This window comes from Pocillopora verrucosa, chromosome 4 (genome assembly GCF_036669915.1).
Source record: "Pocillopora verrucosa isolate sample1 chromosome 4, ASM3666991v2, whole genome shotgun sequence".
NCBI lineage: Eukaryota > Metazoa > Cnidaria > Anthozoa > Scleractinia > Pocilloporidae > Pocillopora > Pocillopora verrucosa.
In genome coordinates, this window is record NC_089315.1 from 16037319 (window position 1) to 16055363 (window position 18045).

The window sequence follows — 18045 nt, forward strand, 5'->3', positions numbered from 1 at the left end:
CTGGTTAATGAACGCAACTTTCCCTTCATTTGAAGAGAATATCCTAGTTTTACTAAAAGACGTGAAGCAATAAAACGCCCATGATATTAATTGAAATGTGATTTAATTCAATCAGTACTATTTTTTTCATAAGCCATTAACAATTCAACATCCTAACAAACCTCTTTGGTTCTAAGACTAAAGCTCTTCACTGCACACGGTTTCTATGCAGGATTAGTGGCACATTCTCTGGACCTGTACCAATATTCTTCTGGTGCAAAGTATAGGTCCACTTATAAATCCCAATAGTTATTAAACTTACAGTGACTAAAAAGAACAAGATATTGACATCAACAAAACACACACCAAGACAACAAACAAACAAACAAACAAACAAAACAGACAAAAACAAAAAACAAAATCGCAAGAAAGTAATCATAAGTTTGCTTATATTAATTGGTAGCAAGAGTTTTTTTAAGGTACTTTAGAACAAGGGATGTCCTTTCAATTGAGGGGAAGTATTAACTATTGATCTCTGAGAGAATCAGCTGATTATAAAAACCCAAACGCAGATTACACCTTGCAGGACATGTGGGTTGACAAAATGACTTAAACTAAGGAAACTTGCGCCTTTACCTCTAATACCTCCGATGATTCGATTGAATTGAGTTCTAATGATATGAGGCTGAGAAGGATGATTGCTAAAAGATTAAAACCAAAAACGAAAACAAAAAAATTGAAAATGTCGACACATACATCTCAGTGTGCGGGTTTTTCTTAAGTTGTTCATCCCACAGTTCTGATCCGCACAAAGATTGAAGGTCCATCCGGTAAGCTTTACAAAGCACCGTCATTTAACGATTTTCAACTTCATTACATTGAGCTTCCTGTGCTAAATGCACGGCGGGTAACTGGTCACACCTATAATGACCAATTTAATGGTGATATACAGACGAGCTATTACATCCGCTCGCCGTATTTCTAGTGCTACTTCCTCTCTGAATCTTTGTCAAAACAATCCTTAGTCTGAGGGAATCTATCAGGTCTGTAATCTGTATCTTTATCCAATCTTGTCTTGATTTCCTTTTGAATCTCTCTTCGATATGCTCCATGGAGGGCACGATTTCCCTTAGCAGCTCTTGAAAGATCTGGAAGAGGGAGTTTATAATATTAACATCAGACTTCAATCTAAGCCTTTATTCTGGCCGAACCATCAAGAAGCAATTAAACTATATCTTGTTTCAGAGCGCTGTTCGAAAAGAAACAACAAATTTACATTCGTACACGCCTTCTTACAAAGCTCTGTTGTACTCCTTAAACTGTACCACCTGGAAGAGATATGTTAATCTAGAAATGGTTGAGTGAGGGGAAACAAACTATTGTGTTTTAAACGAAAAAAGGAAGAAGTATTAAGGAGGACTGTACATCACTTTCTTGTTATAGGATGCCACTGAATGAAAATTATAAAATAACATTTATTCACCGCAGGAATGGCGATTTCCACACTCGCCTAAGAAAGAAAAGCAATATCACTTGAGCGTAGTGAGGAAATAAGGCCTTTGCCATAGAATTAAAATGTGTTAGAGGTATCCCCTTTTGCTGTGCGTCTTCGCTTTGTGTTAACTCTGATTCTCCTCTAGAATTCCCATCGTGTATAGATCCTTACTATTATCATCAATATTCTATTACTGTTATTCTTCTTCTTCTTCGTATCGTTGTCATTATTATCACTGTTATTAGTTTATTATAATAATAATAATAATAATCATCATCATCGTTATCATTACCGTCCAGACTTGTGAGAGGCGTGGCTCCTGTGGCTGTAGCCGCACTCTTCAATGCATCACCTATACTGTCTTCACTTGGCGTAATGCCTCGTTGGTCTATCATCTGAAGACGTGATCAACAATAGTTAGAGTCGTTCTTAAATGACTTGGTAGACTGGAGAGACTGAAGTAAACATTGTTGATAACTGGTTGTATTTACCTTACGCCTCTTTGGTGGTAGTCCATTGACGTAAGCATCGCTAAAAGGCGCTTGTGGTGGCATTCGTCTTTGCCGCACAATGTCTGTTGTGATTACGGGGATCCATTCCTATGAAAGACAGAAAATTACGCTTCTGTGGCACTACAGCAATCTCGAATTCAATCGGCCAAAGGCCACAAGACATTTGGAGGAATTATGTAACAAAAGTTTGAAATACACATAATATTGAATGAGAAAGCCACGGTTTAAGACTATAATATACTTTGGCAATTAATTTAAAGAATGTGTCTTGAGAATATGCTTTATTTCACAATATGTTTACTTTTGGTTATCAGAGCAGATCCGAAGCCAACCATTGTGCTGCGTTAAATCTCGTTAACAAACAGATATCTGGGTGAGGCTGGCACGTACATGCAATGAATCTAAAAGCGACAAAATCGCTTTTAAAACAACTACCTCAGGCATAATAGATTTCCACTCTTGATCCGCTTGCTCTTCCTCCATAGCCTCTTCACCCTCCGGCAATTCTACATTGAGGCTTTCCGTATCATTCCCTGCTATGATGGATGCAGGGGGAGTCGTAAACGTCTCTGAATCATCAGAACCATGACTGTCCATGTCTTCGTCTATGGCCTGTCAGAATACATGTACAATGAATATAACTGAGATTACCTTTAACTTTGATAGGAGGCATGGAGAGGTGGAAGCGCAAATTCATTTGCAGTCTGAAATCATTTGGAGTTCTTTGTTGTGTGAATATTAAAAAAAATATAATAAAACCTTATTTTGCCCAATCATTGTCACAACCTTTCAACGCACAACAACACTCACAATCAAAGTGACAATGCAATAACGATAACGACCAAACAGGGAATAGTGCGGTGAAGAAAGTGTGGTTCGGTTTCCGCCAAGCATACAACATAGCTTCATAAGAACTCTACGTATTGCATCGTTTGGTCCACATGTTTAACACTAAATTTAAAGGCAGTTAGGTACAATTGGCGAGGCGGGCTATTTGCCATGGCATCGGAAAGGGGAAGAAAAAATATCGAACGCGATTGTGAATTACTAAGAAGATTTGTTTTGTGATTAAACTTCATAAATGTCGTTGTAAAAATCAAGGAACCCTACTGGAGCAATTTTCAATTGAGTATCGAAAGTAATCCGGGATTGCTTTGGTTTTACTTCACTTTGTATTGCGATTGGTCCACAATACTTGCGCCGTCCTCTCAACCAATCAGATGCAAAACTAAAAACAATCGCGTTTGGTCACCCGCATTTTCCCGCGCTTCAAGCAGTTTGAGTTCTCATTGGCTAATGACAATGCAAACCTTGGTTCTGATTGGTCGCTTGGATACCTCTGGTTTTGGTTTGTTCAACAATCAATTGAAAACTAAAGAGCTTGCATTACTCGTAACACAACTGCTTTCACTTTAGGGGTGAAGATTTTCAAAACAATTTCCTCACCTCTCCCACTTTCTTGTCGCCCGCCTTTTCGTCCTCAGAGGAGTTCCCCACGGGAGGTTTAGAGGGGGCTTCAGGTTGTGCCGGAGGGGGTGGTGGAGGGGTTCTGCGTTTGATCATGAAGCGCTGGAGTCGCCCCTCACAATACGCCCTACTGTAGTACATCTGACGGATGTTCCTCAGTAACAACTGCTCAAACACTTCTCGAGAACGTTCATCCATGTCTTGTGTTAAACTCGATGTGGGCTGCAAGCATTAAAAAATGGAGTAGAGTTTACGAATCATTTTTACAGAATGGGCATTTGGATGCTCTACTAGCAAGCTACAGAGAACTACTACAGAGGCGAGATACAGCAGGTCCTACATGTCAGGCATTCCGCACTCAGCTAGGTTTCACACTGATGAATTAAGGTGGTAAGTTTCTAAAGAAACAGTGATGCCGCATCAGTGGGCGATATTACGAGATCATTTGGTTTTCTCAACTGAGTTGATAATGTAAATTACCTCTGATGAAGGGCTAACGCTCGAAACGTCACCTTTACAAAATCTTCACGGTGGCTAATTTATACTATCAACTCAGTTGATAAAAACAAATTATCTTGGTTTAACACTGTTATCCGTTCCCTCTTCTTTCGTCCTCTCACTGCACGCGATCAAAAGCACGAGGAAGCAGTCATCATTATTTCCGAAATAAAACCTACGGTATTCCACATCCAAAAATCAAAATCATGGCAGAGTTGGCTTCCAAACAGATTCAGTGAGCCATCTTGCGTAAAATAAAACACCATGAAAGCTCGTTATTTGCTTCAATCAAACGTCTCGAAACGGGACTAGCCCACAATTTTTGGAGGTTCAGGTTGGTTCTTTAAGTTCCGAGTGGGTGGCAACTTACAATTCACGTGTGCTGCTACTCGTCGAGTGATTCGAAGGCACTGAAGGGGAAAAAAAGCAGGCTTTGATACTCACAATTCTATTTCTGATCACTTGTTCCACTCCTTCCAGCCCATCTCTGTAGCAAAACACCAGCATTGTGAAGAATTCTGCAGCTATATCCTTCATGTGGCCTTGAAAGTATTCAGCAAACCTGGGGTTCTCCTCTGTTGATGCAACAAGATATCATTATAGTTACAGTAACGTGCCCATCTCTCAAGAGATCTTCATCAACAGCACATCCTCCGATCAAAATCGATTCGCGTTAACAATTCCTTTTTTTTTTCTTTTCCTTAGGGTATACTGTTTTCGTTTAAGTGACCTTCCTTGCACCAAATAAAGTAGTTACATGTAATTAAGGGGCCTCTCTCCAAAACAATAGACTAGGATAGAATCTACAGCGCTCAATATTACATCTGAGAGAGAGTTACATCTTAATCAACTCTTGTCCTTCTGTGCTTTATGCGCGTAAACCTGTTAAACGCACGCCCGGTACCATATTTAAAAAACCGTAATAGTGGAATCCACCTCAAAAGACATCGAAAAAAGGACAAAAAATTATGTACGAAAACGGGTTTGGACTCACGAAAGATAGATTTCTGCGCTACGATGCTCACTCAGCTACTGAGAACTCTAACTCTATGTCCTCTTTATTGAGGACACTACTTTTAGCTCCAACGTTTTTGAAAAACTTATCTTTGAACAGAAACACCCAGTAATCGTATCCTTATAGAAATCCAATTGAATTTTTAACCATACGGTTTCTTCACTAACCTGAATGTAAAACCAAGTCCACGGCATTTCTGATATAGTGCTCTAGGAAGCTCTGGGCAGATTCCACAATATCAATATCATTATTTGTTGGGGCAACTTTCTATTTGCGACAAAAAAAAAAGATAAATGTTCACACAAAGCCAACCACAAAGACAAAAAGAACAAAACAGGCCTAGTACAGAGGGGGAAATCTTAAATGCTTCTTCACCATGCCGTCTGCAATAGCAAAAAACCAACGCAGTGTTGAGACCTAAGCCCTTAGATGCGTCTCAAACCGACATGGATAAATAAGGCTAATTTGAGTAACTTACAGTTAATTTCAGTCTAAACCCTTGAGGTTGATATACAAGTATCTATGTTCTCAAAACTTCACACGAAAGTAAATTAGTGAATTCAGAGAATCTGAAAAAGCAACACAACTGGGTAGCATTCCGAAAGCGAGACACCCAACAGAAACACTGTTGATTGAACAAACAAACAGATGCAACAAAAAAAAACACGAAAGGCAGCCTTTGAATGCAGGTGTAGCGTACTGAAGATCACTGAACTTCACTTACAAGGGAGTCCCCAACACCATCAACGATCTCTTTAGTCAACTCCTTCACAGCTTTCTGAAAAGGATTCAGAACAAAATAAGCCATTACGAACAAAGGGACTACACCACGTCAGCGAAAAACAGGGCATACTTTTACAGGAGGCGTGGAATTCTCACCACCCCCCTCCCCCCCCACCCCTCAACGGATGAGAGAGATGTGACATGGGAGGGTTTGGCAAAGGAAGGGATGGGTGGGTTGCGTGGGAATCAACACTGGCTTAGAGGGAAGACATCCTTTACAATTGAACGTTTCGAAATTTAGGGATTACAGCGAACAAAATCATAATTCGTGTGACGGCTGTTCATGTTATACCATAGTCTACCGGTTTGGATGAATTATAAGAGCTAGGAAGCAAGACGTTTACTTCGAAATCATGGTAAACGTATAACTGATTTAATTTGACAAAACTAATGCTGAAAATAAATATAGAATTCACAATTAAATGGGAAAAACAAAACAATCAGATACGCTCGCAAGCTATAGAAAGAGTAGCGTAAAGACAGTATCACTAAGAGCTATATTAAAAATTTTACCCGTAGGTTTTCGTTTGTTGCTTCTTGTCCATGCAAAAGATCCTCCTTCACGTACACCATCAAAGCTGGTCGGATTCGTTCAAATGGTCTCTCAGAACCTAAAGAGACAAGAAACAGGCACTTACGTAGGCAACAACATCAAAAATACAATTTACTCCTTTCAAAAGAAGGACGAATATCAGTGATTGTCCCAATGCACCTATGACAGCGCATCAAAACGCACCACGAGTTCCAAACAATTGTGCTTGAAATAAACACTAGAACCCCGCTAACTCGATCTCCCCCGGTAACTCGAACAAGATCCCTTGACCCCAGCTTTCCAGTCATTAACTATCAGCTAACTCGAGTTCTCGCAACTCAACCAATTTTTGTTTGACTTGTGAGTTCGAGCAAGCAGAGTTCAACTGTAATGACATTCAACTTCAACAAACAGTGACTCTACATGGCGACAAAACCAATAAACCCTTCAACTTTAGAAGAAATTAGAATCTTATTTCCCCTTTTGGTATAACCCATGTAAACATAGGAAATGATAACCAACTTGAGAAGCTCTTGATTGCCAAACAAATTCTCTTTGTGATTTCTATTGGAAATGTATAGGAAACAGTAAGGAGAATATAGAAACTAATATTACGTTGTCTTTGAGAGCTAAAATATCTTCTGAATCTATTGTATTGCCCTACAACTTATCTTCATTCCATACAAAATCGCGATGCAAAACGCATTGAGAAGTTACAGCACTTACCCATGACCACGCCCATGACATCCTCAACTGTCATCACGGCACTTAGACGCTGATATAGAGCAGGAACCAGTCCTTGACAAAAGAAAAATAACAGAGAGAATTAAAATAACCTCAAGTGAGCTGTACTTGAAACAAAAAAGAAATTGAATCAAGGAAGTATACAATATGCAGTGTTCTCCTTTAAAGGCAGTAACCGGTGACATCTACCGCCTATAGTACCTCCTATTACCGTTTAAAATTGCTTGGAATTCTTGAAGATTCAGCGGATAAAAGGACTGCTTTACCGGGTTGAAAGTTTGTTTTATTTATTATGCTTAAAATAAGGGAGAACACTTTGTCATGGTTTTACATGTAAGGGAAGCAAGACGGTTTCCATGTTCCATGCCGAAAACAAACTCATAAAATAAAGAGATAGGAACAGCTCACCTTCTTCATCTTGAATGTCCAGTCCACTTTGTCTCATTGTTTCGATTAAGGAATTAATTGTTTGTGTCTGACCTGAAATGCATGAGTAAAAAAAATGTACTTGTCAAAATAATAACAGATAACCATTGACTGAGAATTACTCGCTACAGTATGACATAAATTACGGATTAAATTTTTTGACCAATCACAGTGTAAACTAAAAGAAAACCAAAACAATCCCTGCTAATTCTTAACACTCTATTGACCACTGCTCTAAACTACATTGTTTGCAGGACAACAGTCCTTTGAATTGTTACACTTGAATTGCTGGCCCATATGTAAAATTGGTTTTTGAGGAGGGAAAACTGTGTGTGTAACATCTCTCTCAAAGTTTAAGCACAAGGACAAAGAGATGGGATGGTCATAGTCAAATGTTTTCAACATTTCTAGAGCCAGTGTAAAATATAAGAGGTATCACAGCAAGTAATACTGCTAGTCATGTTTGAAGTCATCACCTTTTTCCATTAAAAAATATTGCAATGTGATAGCAATGTCACAGAAAAAAGCACTTTGGCAACTGAATGACTTAGGTAAATAACTCTTATATGGTCTCTTTAAAAAATGGTGTAAGTGACAATCTGTTAGACCTTTAAATTGCCATACGAGAGTCAAATAACCCCACCCCTCCCTTGCCTCTTTCAGGCAGAGTATCAGTGAAAGTCATTGGTGGGAAAGGGGGAGGAGGCAACATCTTTCCTCTCCCCCCTCCCCCCCCCCAGGTAATCACCCAATTGACATTTGACAATTGACTATGGGGGATCCCAAGAGTAATTATTGCCATATGATACCATAACAAACCTTCATTGTAGTTCATCATAGAATCTATGATATCCATCATTGATTGCCTTGAATCTGAACCACCCCTTCGGCCAGACTGATGAAGGTTTATTAATAGAAGATTAATATGGTTGAAAAATCATTATTTTTCTACAGATGATGGTGTGGCAATAGCGCATTTTGCATGCCTCATCTACACACAAGACTCTGCGCAAACAAGTCACATAGAGTTTATGTTAATTTTGTCATCTTTATGTGGGTATCACTGAAAAATGTAATTAAAGTGTGTCAGTGTACCACAATCTGGTGTCTTTTATGATCTATAACTGTACAGACTCATGACAACAACAAATCTATTTGTTTTAACATGATTAAAAAGCAAAATGTTGTGATGGTGATGTCATCAAAGCACTTGTCCTCCAATGGATTGTACCTTAAGTAAGAACCAATCACAATTCCTGCATAATTCAGCTTATCATAGAAAGGAAAATTAAGACTTGCATACATGTAGTATGTCCTTTACTGTCTCAAATAAAGTACAATGTAAACTGAGCACACCCCTTTAGATTCTCATATTTAAGGGGTTGTATTTAATTTCAAAGATGCCATAGTATGAGATAAAATATTGGAAAACAACTGTCTAAGACAGATAACAGAGCACATAGTTCAGAGCAACATGTAGAAATCAAAAACTTCATTGTAGTGTAACTCCTTAGCATTAGTTCCAAATGCAACATGTCTGGGGCTTTACTGCCAGGGCAGATGTGCAGGAAAAATTGTTGTTGGCTTGACAGGGATATATATGAGCAAAGCATGGGACCACACAATTTCTTTCAGCTCTATAAAATAACCAGTAATCACCAAGCAAAACAAATAATTATTTCCATTAGTTGAGTAAACAATTATGTCAAACTGCAGAATCTATACCCACATTTGTAAATCAAAATTTTAAATTCAGTCCAGAAAGCTTTATGGCAAATTTTCAATCTAATCCTTACCTTAAGGCAAAGCCCCTTCACTTAATTTTATCCACCTCTATATGGGCATTTACATGTAACTGTTCTTAATTTACAAAACAAGTTCACACAGCAATACTGGGGAGCTTAAGCAACCCATGATAGGGACAACAAGGCAGACATGAGGATCTTAAAGATCTAATTTGGAGAACAAAAGAACTACATGTGCATATAATGAAACCTTCCCAACCAGTCTCAGTAACACAACAATGTTGAGACAACAAATTTTGACTTTCTGGGCACAGGAACAAAAAAAGCACATCAATTATGTTTCCTCTTCTCTCTTCTGAAGAGGTTTGGTAGAATATGACACAATAGACACATCAGGCTATTCCCAAAATCCTTTGAGACAAATATACGTTCACTTTTCAGTTATGTTTCCCCAGAGGTTACCATCATGACTGCTTAAGCTCCCTACAGTAAGGGCATGAACACTGGCAGTTCATGATCAGTACCTGTCTAGGTGGACCTCGGCCTGAGCTGCCGGGAAAAAGTGATGGTAATCCTCTAAAGCCAGTCCTCTGATCATGTGCGATCATTCCTAGAATCCCTTGCAAATCAGCTGGAGATATTGTGCGGTCACGGGCTGAAGATGCAAGGAAATCAATGATTAAATACCAACAATGGGCACAACAGCTGGTTTTGCAATTATGTCATAAAGTTGATTGAGTATATGACCTTATGCAACATAATATAGTTAATAAGGAGGTAAAGTCTTTATTTCATGATGGTAGCCCTTCTGAAGGAGTAAAATTTTTCCTCAGACATTTCATACATACACCTGTACATGTAACATTACAAAAACCTATCTATTTATAAGTTAACAATTGAAAAAAATTACTATAACTACTTTGTACAAGCACATGTAGTAGAAAAGCCTAATAAAAAACTTCTATAACTTATATTGAAAATTACCATTTACAAGTATAAAGGAAACTATCAAAAGTTACATAATGATTCATACTGTGTAAATTTCTTGATTTGCTGTTCAATGGTATTCATTTATTACTAACAAAAATTTTTTTGCAAGCTGTTCAGAAATTCTACACGTATTTGTCTAAGATCAAGTGGCAAGCCATTCCAGATATGATGAGTTAATGCTGCAGCAGTTCTACCCCCTTCAGTTTTCTCTTTTCTATGAAGGCCATTAGAGTACCTAGCATTTTCTTCCAAGTGAACTACCATTTCACACAGATGCAAATTTTTTTAAACAAATCAGCAAACCACTTAAATGTTTTACCAAAAGCGTTAAACGGATGCAAATTTTTTTAAACGGATAAGCAAACCACTTAAACATTTTAGCTAAAGCGTTAAACAGATGCAAATTTTTTTAAACAGATGAGCAAACCGCTTAAACGTTTTACCAAAGGCGTTAAATGGATGCAAATTTTATTAAACAGATAAGCAAACCACTCAAACGTTTTAGCTAAAGCGTTAAACAGATGCAAATTTTTTTAAATGGATGAGCAAACCATTTAAACACTTTCATGAACCATTTAAATGGATTTAAACGGATAGTAAACGGTTTTGCAGTTTAAACAGAAAAGCATCAGTGTCCGTTTTCCCATGGAAGGTCACATTTATTCTCAAGCATTCTTTAGAGTTTTGAAAAAAAAAACAAAACAAAACAAAGAACTGAGTGGATCTAGGACCTGATTGGAAGTACAGTGTAGCTCTCTTTTGTAGCTTTATCACCCTGCCAAGATTGACTTTGGACGATAGTCCAAACAACTTTAAGGTAACCAATTTAAGGTTTGATGTGCTGTTATAATAAATGAAATTTCTGTTGCACTACGATTTATCAAAAATACAGCTGTTAATGTGGAATATCAAATCACTATTTCAAGTGTACATTACATGTACATGGTAGGTGCCAAATACAAATACATGTACATCATAACTGAACACAAGATTTTGCAATAACTAGAAAAATCAACTCATCATTGTAACTCAAATGTCAGTAATAGGAAGCATTAAATCAAATCACATGTACAGGTACATGTACCTCTCCTTCGCTCTGGGGGTGTTCTCACTGGTGGCTCACGTGCAGGCGGAGGTTCACTAGGAGGCTTCTTATCACCAGCTGCTCCCCGAGTTTTGGGTTGAGTCTGAGAAGCGCTGGTAGTTGCAGCAGTTGAAGCTGGAGTACTTGTCGCTGCTGTCTCAGGGGCAGTGCTGGCTATTGGCGTCTGAGCTGGAGTGCTTGTCACTGTTGTAGTGGTAGATTGGGTTGACTGTGGTTGACTGGTTTGCTGTGGCTGAGCACGCTGTCCCTGTGGTCCAAAATGAAATGACTGGCAAGGTAAAGATGGGTCAGGATGATTTGAGTTTGGTGTTCCTCCTCCTCCTCCTCCCATACCAGACATAAGATTCATGGACACAGCCCCTGGTAATCCCTGAGGTCTAGCTTGACCCTGTCCAGCTGTTGTACTCTGTGTTCCAGGTGTTGGCACTGGCGTGCTTGTTGCTGTTGCTGCTCCTTGGCCTGGTGCCTGGGATTGATTCTGAGCCACTGACATCCCTGAAGGGACCTGACCACCCTGGGCTGCAGCCATAGCAGCAGCCATGGAAGCTGGCACATTTGACACCAATGCAATGAAGTCATCTACAATAATGCGAGTCCGGACACTGGGCTGTGAAGTCTGAGTTGATGTACTAGTACTGCTATTAGTTGTGTTGGCAGTAGCAGTGGCACCATTATTTGTGTCAGTGCCAACTGATGACCTCTGCTCCCCAAAGGAGCTTGAAAAAGTCTCTCTTGCAGCACCATTATCTGCACTAGCACTCATCCTTGTACCACTTGTGGATGTTGTGGATGGTGTAGACAGACTGTTGACTGGTGCAGTGGTGCCTGGATGTGACACATTTGATATGATGGTGGTCAATGAGATTCCACCTTGAGGATTCACATGGATCCTCAAATTCTGATTGGTGCCCAATGGTATCTGCGGGGTACCTGGTGCAGCTTGGCTGGTCTGTGCTGTTGTGGAGCTTGCAGCAGGTTGCTATGGGGTTAAAATAAAGAATAAACATGCTTGTTTGTGATCCGATCAACTGCTATACAGCTGAGATATACATTGCAAAGAAAAATGAACTTTGCTAAAACTAACATTAGTCTTTGGTTTAATGTTTATTATGGGGGCATTCAGTATAGATTGAAGGTAAGGACAAGAAACTGAACTCACTTACATGTATGCCACATAAAGAGTACAAAATACAGTTATGATAAGATCTCTATTAAACAATAACATATGGAATAACATCCTCTGTTTCCAAGATAGAACCACCAACTGTACAAGAGATTGAAGCAATTTGCTTCCATAATGTTATCTTGTAATACAGGATTGATTTTTACAATACAGTATTTCCAAAACAGTAGCTGTAATAGAAAGATTTTCCATCATTCCAATAAAGTTGGAGTTTAAAGTGAAGGGGGGGGGGGGGTGGGTGGGTGTTTGGGCAAAATAAAAAGCCAAATTGGATGAAATCTTTTAAGCTTTCATTCTGCATCAATTGCATAAAATGAAAATGGGTTAGTGCTCCTTGTACAGCAGTTTTATCCCAAGTTGACTAGAAAGTCATTAGCCCTGAAAGTATACCAGACAAGTGTAGCTTACACTTTTAAGTTAACCACACAATCACCATGCAATGAAATTCAATGGACATTCCTAAATACCTGAGCAGGCTGAGCCATTGGATTTGGTATCATCTGAGGTGCACCAACAAAGCTTGACAACATTGGCACTTGTGGAATATGTGGAGATAGTGACGTGAGCACACTTGGCCTTCTTGGTTCAGGACCACGGAAATTGAAAGTAAGATCTGACAGAGCATGGTAAGCATGACTGAGGTTGTGGAATGCTTCAGCCACTCTATCCGGTAAGGTGTCTTCAGAAGCATCTAAGTTCTTTAAAACCAAAGTAAATTCTCAGTTAGGAACATCTACACTGGATTTCTACTTGGTATCTTACAACTGAGTTGATAACATAAATTGACCACCATAAAGAGTTTTAGCCATTTGTCTCTAACAAAGAGTTAACTTCCTAAGCATCAGCTTTATAACCTCTTTACCCACCAAAATAAATTTATAATACCCCCCACTGATGCAGCACTGCAGTTTCCTTAGAATCTTATCCCCTCCATTCAGGATACCATCAGTTTTCTACCTTCCCAGGGGCAAAGTTATATATGCAGCACGACTGCCTGACCCCCAGAACCAATTTTCAGACCTGCTTAAGCTTTCACTGATTGAAATCTACAGTTTCTTAGCAAAAGTTAATTATTTATCTGCATAACTAACTTCCAAAGAACCTTAATGTTTAAAAAGAATACTATAAAACTTAAAAATTGAAATAACTGTACCTCTGGAGAGTTGGAGTCTAGAAGAGAAGCATATCTGTCTAATACTGTTTGCATTGAAGTCATGGAGTCCCTTGCATCCCTTAAGACTTCTGCCAAGGCTGCAGGACTGTTAAAAAAAAAAGTTACTGTAGACACAATCAAAGCAAAATTCACAACCAAGATGATGATTGTGAAGCTACATGTATGCACAGTTGAGCAGTGTACTGAAATTGAAAAATGACTATTTCAGAGAGGTCTTTGTCAGGCACTGGGTTCAGTACCCTTGATAAGGAATCCCAATGACTAATCAAAACTCAGGAGCATAGCAAATGCTGCCCATACCTGGAAAGGTTTGAAGTTTGGCTGCCAGTTTCTGTTGAGGATCCTTCAGCTTGATTGGTATTTGCAGTATTTGGTGTTTCTGATGTATCCATGGGAAGAACTCCATCTCCCTAAAATATTTCATGCTATATTTCAATCCTCAAGTCATTTAACTAGATTGGAGAATCGCAGTCTACAATATATTTCATAGTCTAAACATGATGAGTACTACTGCACCTCAGATCTGTTCAAAGAATTAGATGCAGCTCTCATGAAATGTCTTGCCCTATTAATCCTCTGTGATACATCATTTCCAGGCTGAAAGTAAAATATATTCATGCACTTTAGATACTCTTCCAATGTAACAACACTATGAATACACGTACACCCGTGCAGTAATGGACATACATTGTAATGTTCAACACCACGTTACAGAGACCACACAGATTTTCATGTAACCAGTACCTAACATACAGTAATAACACCTTTAAGATGAACTTTAGGTGTCATTTATGAGGACATTTAACACTAATACATCCACATACTGATACATATATATGTTACTACTTTTATGCAAAGTTACTGTGCTAATATTAACTTTCTTGTGAAAACATTATCTTTTTAGGCTGTAATAATAAAATATGATGATAAATTTAAAAAAAAAAAAAAAAAAAAAAAAAAAACTGGAATAGAGCCAGAACTGTAGGACAAGCAGAGATTTCAAACCTGAGAACCATGCAAAATAAAAAGAGCCTAACTATGTATTCATGCATGTACATGTATCTCATGCATATTCTAACAGTTAAGTAATATCTAACATCTTCTGCTCATTAAAAAAATTCCAAGGAACATCTGAATCATGGCTGCTAATACTCATATTACACATGTCCATGAATGTCTGATTCAGTCTCTGAAGGATAGAAGCTACAGGTTGCTGCAGATTAGCGGTAGTTCCTGAACAATGACTCCATGTGACTTGATTTGTAAGTTTAAATACAGTGTACTGTATACACGTACTCTCTAAAAAGAATTTTTAATGAAATAAATTGATTGCATGTTGGCCTTTGTATTTTACCTGAGTTGTGGCCTGAAGGTTGATGTGAACATTCACTGAAGATCCATCATCCTGTAAGGAAAAATCAACTACTCACACACAACCATCAATTTCAATCTATATTAATGATCATCAATCATTAACCCTCCCAAGACATGATTATTAACTCCTCCCCTAAGTAGCTACATATTTTCTTGTAAATTAGCTATAAGAATTTGGTGTTAGATCGAGTGAACAACTTTAACCACAATAAGTTTAAGTGTTCTCATCACATGTTTGCTAGATAATGTAGGGATTTTGTAAGGAAAAGTTACATGTTAATCACCTCTAGGACTCAAAGGGTTAAAGCATGCAATTTTTATTTCAAATAGAGCCAGGGCTGATTCAAAACAATGATGGCAGCCTTAGTCATAAACAAGCATTCTCACAATAACTGTCCCACAGTTCATAAGCACTTACAGATGATGTGGTACTGATATTTGCTTGGGCAGAATCCACTCCCAGCTGATTGACAAGGCTCTGAACAATTTGCTGAATAAAAAAATAACAAAAATCTGTTTCAAGTCTGGTTAAAATTGATTACTCAGGTAATAAACAATTTCTTAATATTAGTTTTGGCAGACTATTTATTGCAGTATATAACAAGCTGAAGCAATATTAATTACTACCTGTTTCAGGCCTGGACTGTAAGTAAGAAAAACACATAACTTAAATAGTTATCAAAGCACTGATGTTTCCTTCTATAAAGATTGGCCACTTAACCTTTTTTCAAAGATGAGCTTCATGGTCAGCAGTAAACAAAGTGTTACAAAATTGCAAAAAGAGGTCTTTATCTTTTAACTGAAGCCAAACATTTTATGATTTTAAGTTGCCAAAAAGCATCCTAGAAAGGATTAAGTATGTTCTATCAGTGTATAGCTGTGATACACAACCTAATGGTTGATTAGTATCATCTAGAGAAAACTTTGCTTGGTTACCTGAGTAGCTCCTACTACATCAACTGGCATGGAAAATGCTCCCATGACAATGTTAGGGCCGACTCCAAGAGGCAGGCTTCCTGATGAACTGGTAGATGTGCTGCTAGAGCTATTGGGGCCATCTGACAAACAAAATTATAATAGTATAAAATTCAAATAGTCTGATTGGAAGAATCAAAACTGTTTTGATGTTCATGTTGTAGTTCAAATTAAATTTCAGTAAAAGTGACTCCAAATTAGTTTGATTTGTCTTCCTTTGTTGGAATAGATTGCAATGATTCTTACATGCATACATGTACAAAGGAAAAATACTAGTCAAGCTACAACTGCACTTGTAAATTTGAAATAGTAATATTAAACTGAATTAAATTTCAAGCTGCAACATAGACATAAACATGCAATTTTCCAAACCTAGAGAACTTGCTCCAAGAGGTGGAGGTTTCCTTTCAACCAGGTGAATTACGCAACCATCAACACCTGTTTGATGAACAATTACCATAAATATCATTACATTCAAGTAAACTGTTCCTAAAGGTACACATTACAGAACATAAGTTGCGTGTAGCAGTTTGTTTATGCATTAAGCGTATTCCCTAGTTAATTCCACAAACATGGAAAGACAACAGCACAGGTGCAAATGAACAAGGTACCATAGCAAAAACTGAAACTTGTTCAGCTGATTAAAAAATAAACCTCAGTTCATTTTGAAAACCGATGAAATATTATTTGTTTATGTGCGTAATTTCACTTGCATGCTTTTTAAGCAAGTAAATTAAGTGTTTAAATTTACTGTACATTGTGGTAATCTTGTGCTTCAGGAATGACTGAAATCAGATGACGTATTACATTTACACATTAAGAGTTCAGATACATGTAATCACCTCATATGGTTCCTTGCATGCACATCTGTATAACTGAACATGTAATAAAAAAATATAATTACCATATTCTGAAAGCTTCTTATCATCCTGCAATACCTTGCCTTTGAAAATAAGTCTTTGCTTGTCAGAGGGTATATTCTGAGAAACGAATGATACGACACGGTACATTGCAAAACTGTACACTCAAAGAAAACTGCATGATTAAACATAGTATGTACAAATGTTAACCACCATGCACTTTTCAGGAAGAGAAATGAAAACGTCTGATATGGAGCTTCGCAACCGAATGAGGAGACCGGAAACTTATGCAACCTATATTTCAATGATATGCAAAAAATGACTTCCTTGTTTAAGTACTTCTACAGTAACGGAAAAGCAATAATTTTAGGAACGTTTTCCTCGTCATAGAGAACTTTTTAACTGGAAAATTAAAAATTTGAAGATGGTTTTTAAGTAGCACTCCTTCACACCTATGTTTTCCGTCATCGTGACCAACAACGCTACGCCTTTGCACGAGCTAGGCAGCCATATTGGCTTTAGTGTCATTGCATTTTCAGTTTTCGCTTACCAACATTTCTACCAGCAACTCGCACACAAGTTACAATAATACTCACCACATCGGAAGCAATTTGATCCTTAAAGTCTTTCACAGAGGACTGTCGAGAAAAAAAATGGATGAAATTGAAACGCAATTCGACTTCTTTAAATCATTGAACCTTCGAACTGAATTTAACACAACAACCTGGGCTATAAACAAAGAACTATAACAGCAAAGTGTAAAAGGAACTCTTGTATGATAACACAGAAATTCTACAGATAAGAGAAGAAGACAGAGCCACAGAACTGCGGGAAAGAGACGACAAAACGACCAGAACGCTGTGATCCTGTACCGACTACATTAAATCGTCTCACCTCCTCTGAAACAGTGAAAACTTTTGTTTGCGAATCCAGCGTCTTCACGGACACCTGCATCATTTTCAGAAATCCCAGCTACTCCAGAAGAGTAGCTAAGCTTTATAAAGAAAGAGGAGCCGAGAAAAGTTTCGTTAAACGGCTATGTCGCGAAGCTTTCACTTTCAAATAGAGTTCTTAGTCAGAGTTCTTCAAAATGGCCGATAAAGTTCTCGTTTTAAATTCCATCACGATGGGTGGGGTGGGTGAGGCGTAAGCAATAAATTGCGTGGTTACCTGGGCCCAAACAATCGG

The 18045-nt window shown here is 38.1% G+C and overlaps 1 protein-coding gene across 1 annotated transcript; it reads right to left on the minus strand.

Moving 5' to 3' along the window:
* Positions 1 to 84: 84 nt before the first annotated feature.
* On the minus strand, positions 85 to 17955 carry LOC131795740 (large proline-rich protein bag6-A). The gene is made up of 25 exons (XM_059113349.2): positions 17752 to 17955; positions 17454 to 17495; positions 16902 to 16977; positions 16370 to 16435; positions 15959 to 16080; positions 15441 to 15512; positions 15003 to 15053; positions 14165 to 14245; positions 13949 to 14058; positions 13628 to 13733; positions 12942 to 13172; positions 11271 to 12270; positions 9721 to 9851; positions 8271 to 8346; positions 7434 to 7505; positions 7008 to 7079; positions 6263 to 6360; positions 5691 to 5744; positions 5134 to 5233; positions 4396 to 4526; positions 3433 to 3675; positions 2422 to 2598; positions 1966 to 2073; positions 1767 to 1869; positions 85 to 1127 (listed from the first exon to the last, which is right to left on the minus strand). The coding sequence occupies exons 1-25, from the start codon at positions 17812 to 17814 to the stop codon at positions 967 to 969; spliced, it is 3546 nt and encodes a 1181-aa protein (XP_058969332.2). The 5' UTR covers positions 17815 to 17955; the 3' UTR covers positions 85 to 966.
* Between the last annotated feature and the right edge of the window lie 90 nt (positions 17956 to 18045).

Bases quoted from the DNA above. Each gene is read 5' to 3' on its own strand.
- LOC131795740 (XM_059113349.2), bottom strand. From the start codon at position 17,814: ATGATGCAGGTGTCCGTGAAGACGCTGGATTCGCAAACAAAAGTTTTC. The intron at 13,173-13,627 runs GTACAGTTATTT...TTGGTTTTAAAG, and splicing joins TAGACTCCAACTCTCCAGAG to AACTTAGATGCTTCTGAAGA. The intron at 1,128-1,766 runs GTAATGATAACG...TCCCTCTTCCAG, and splicing joins GCCTCTCACAAGTCTGGACG to ATCTTTCAAGAGCTGCTAAG.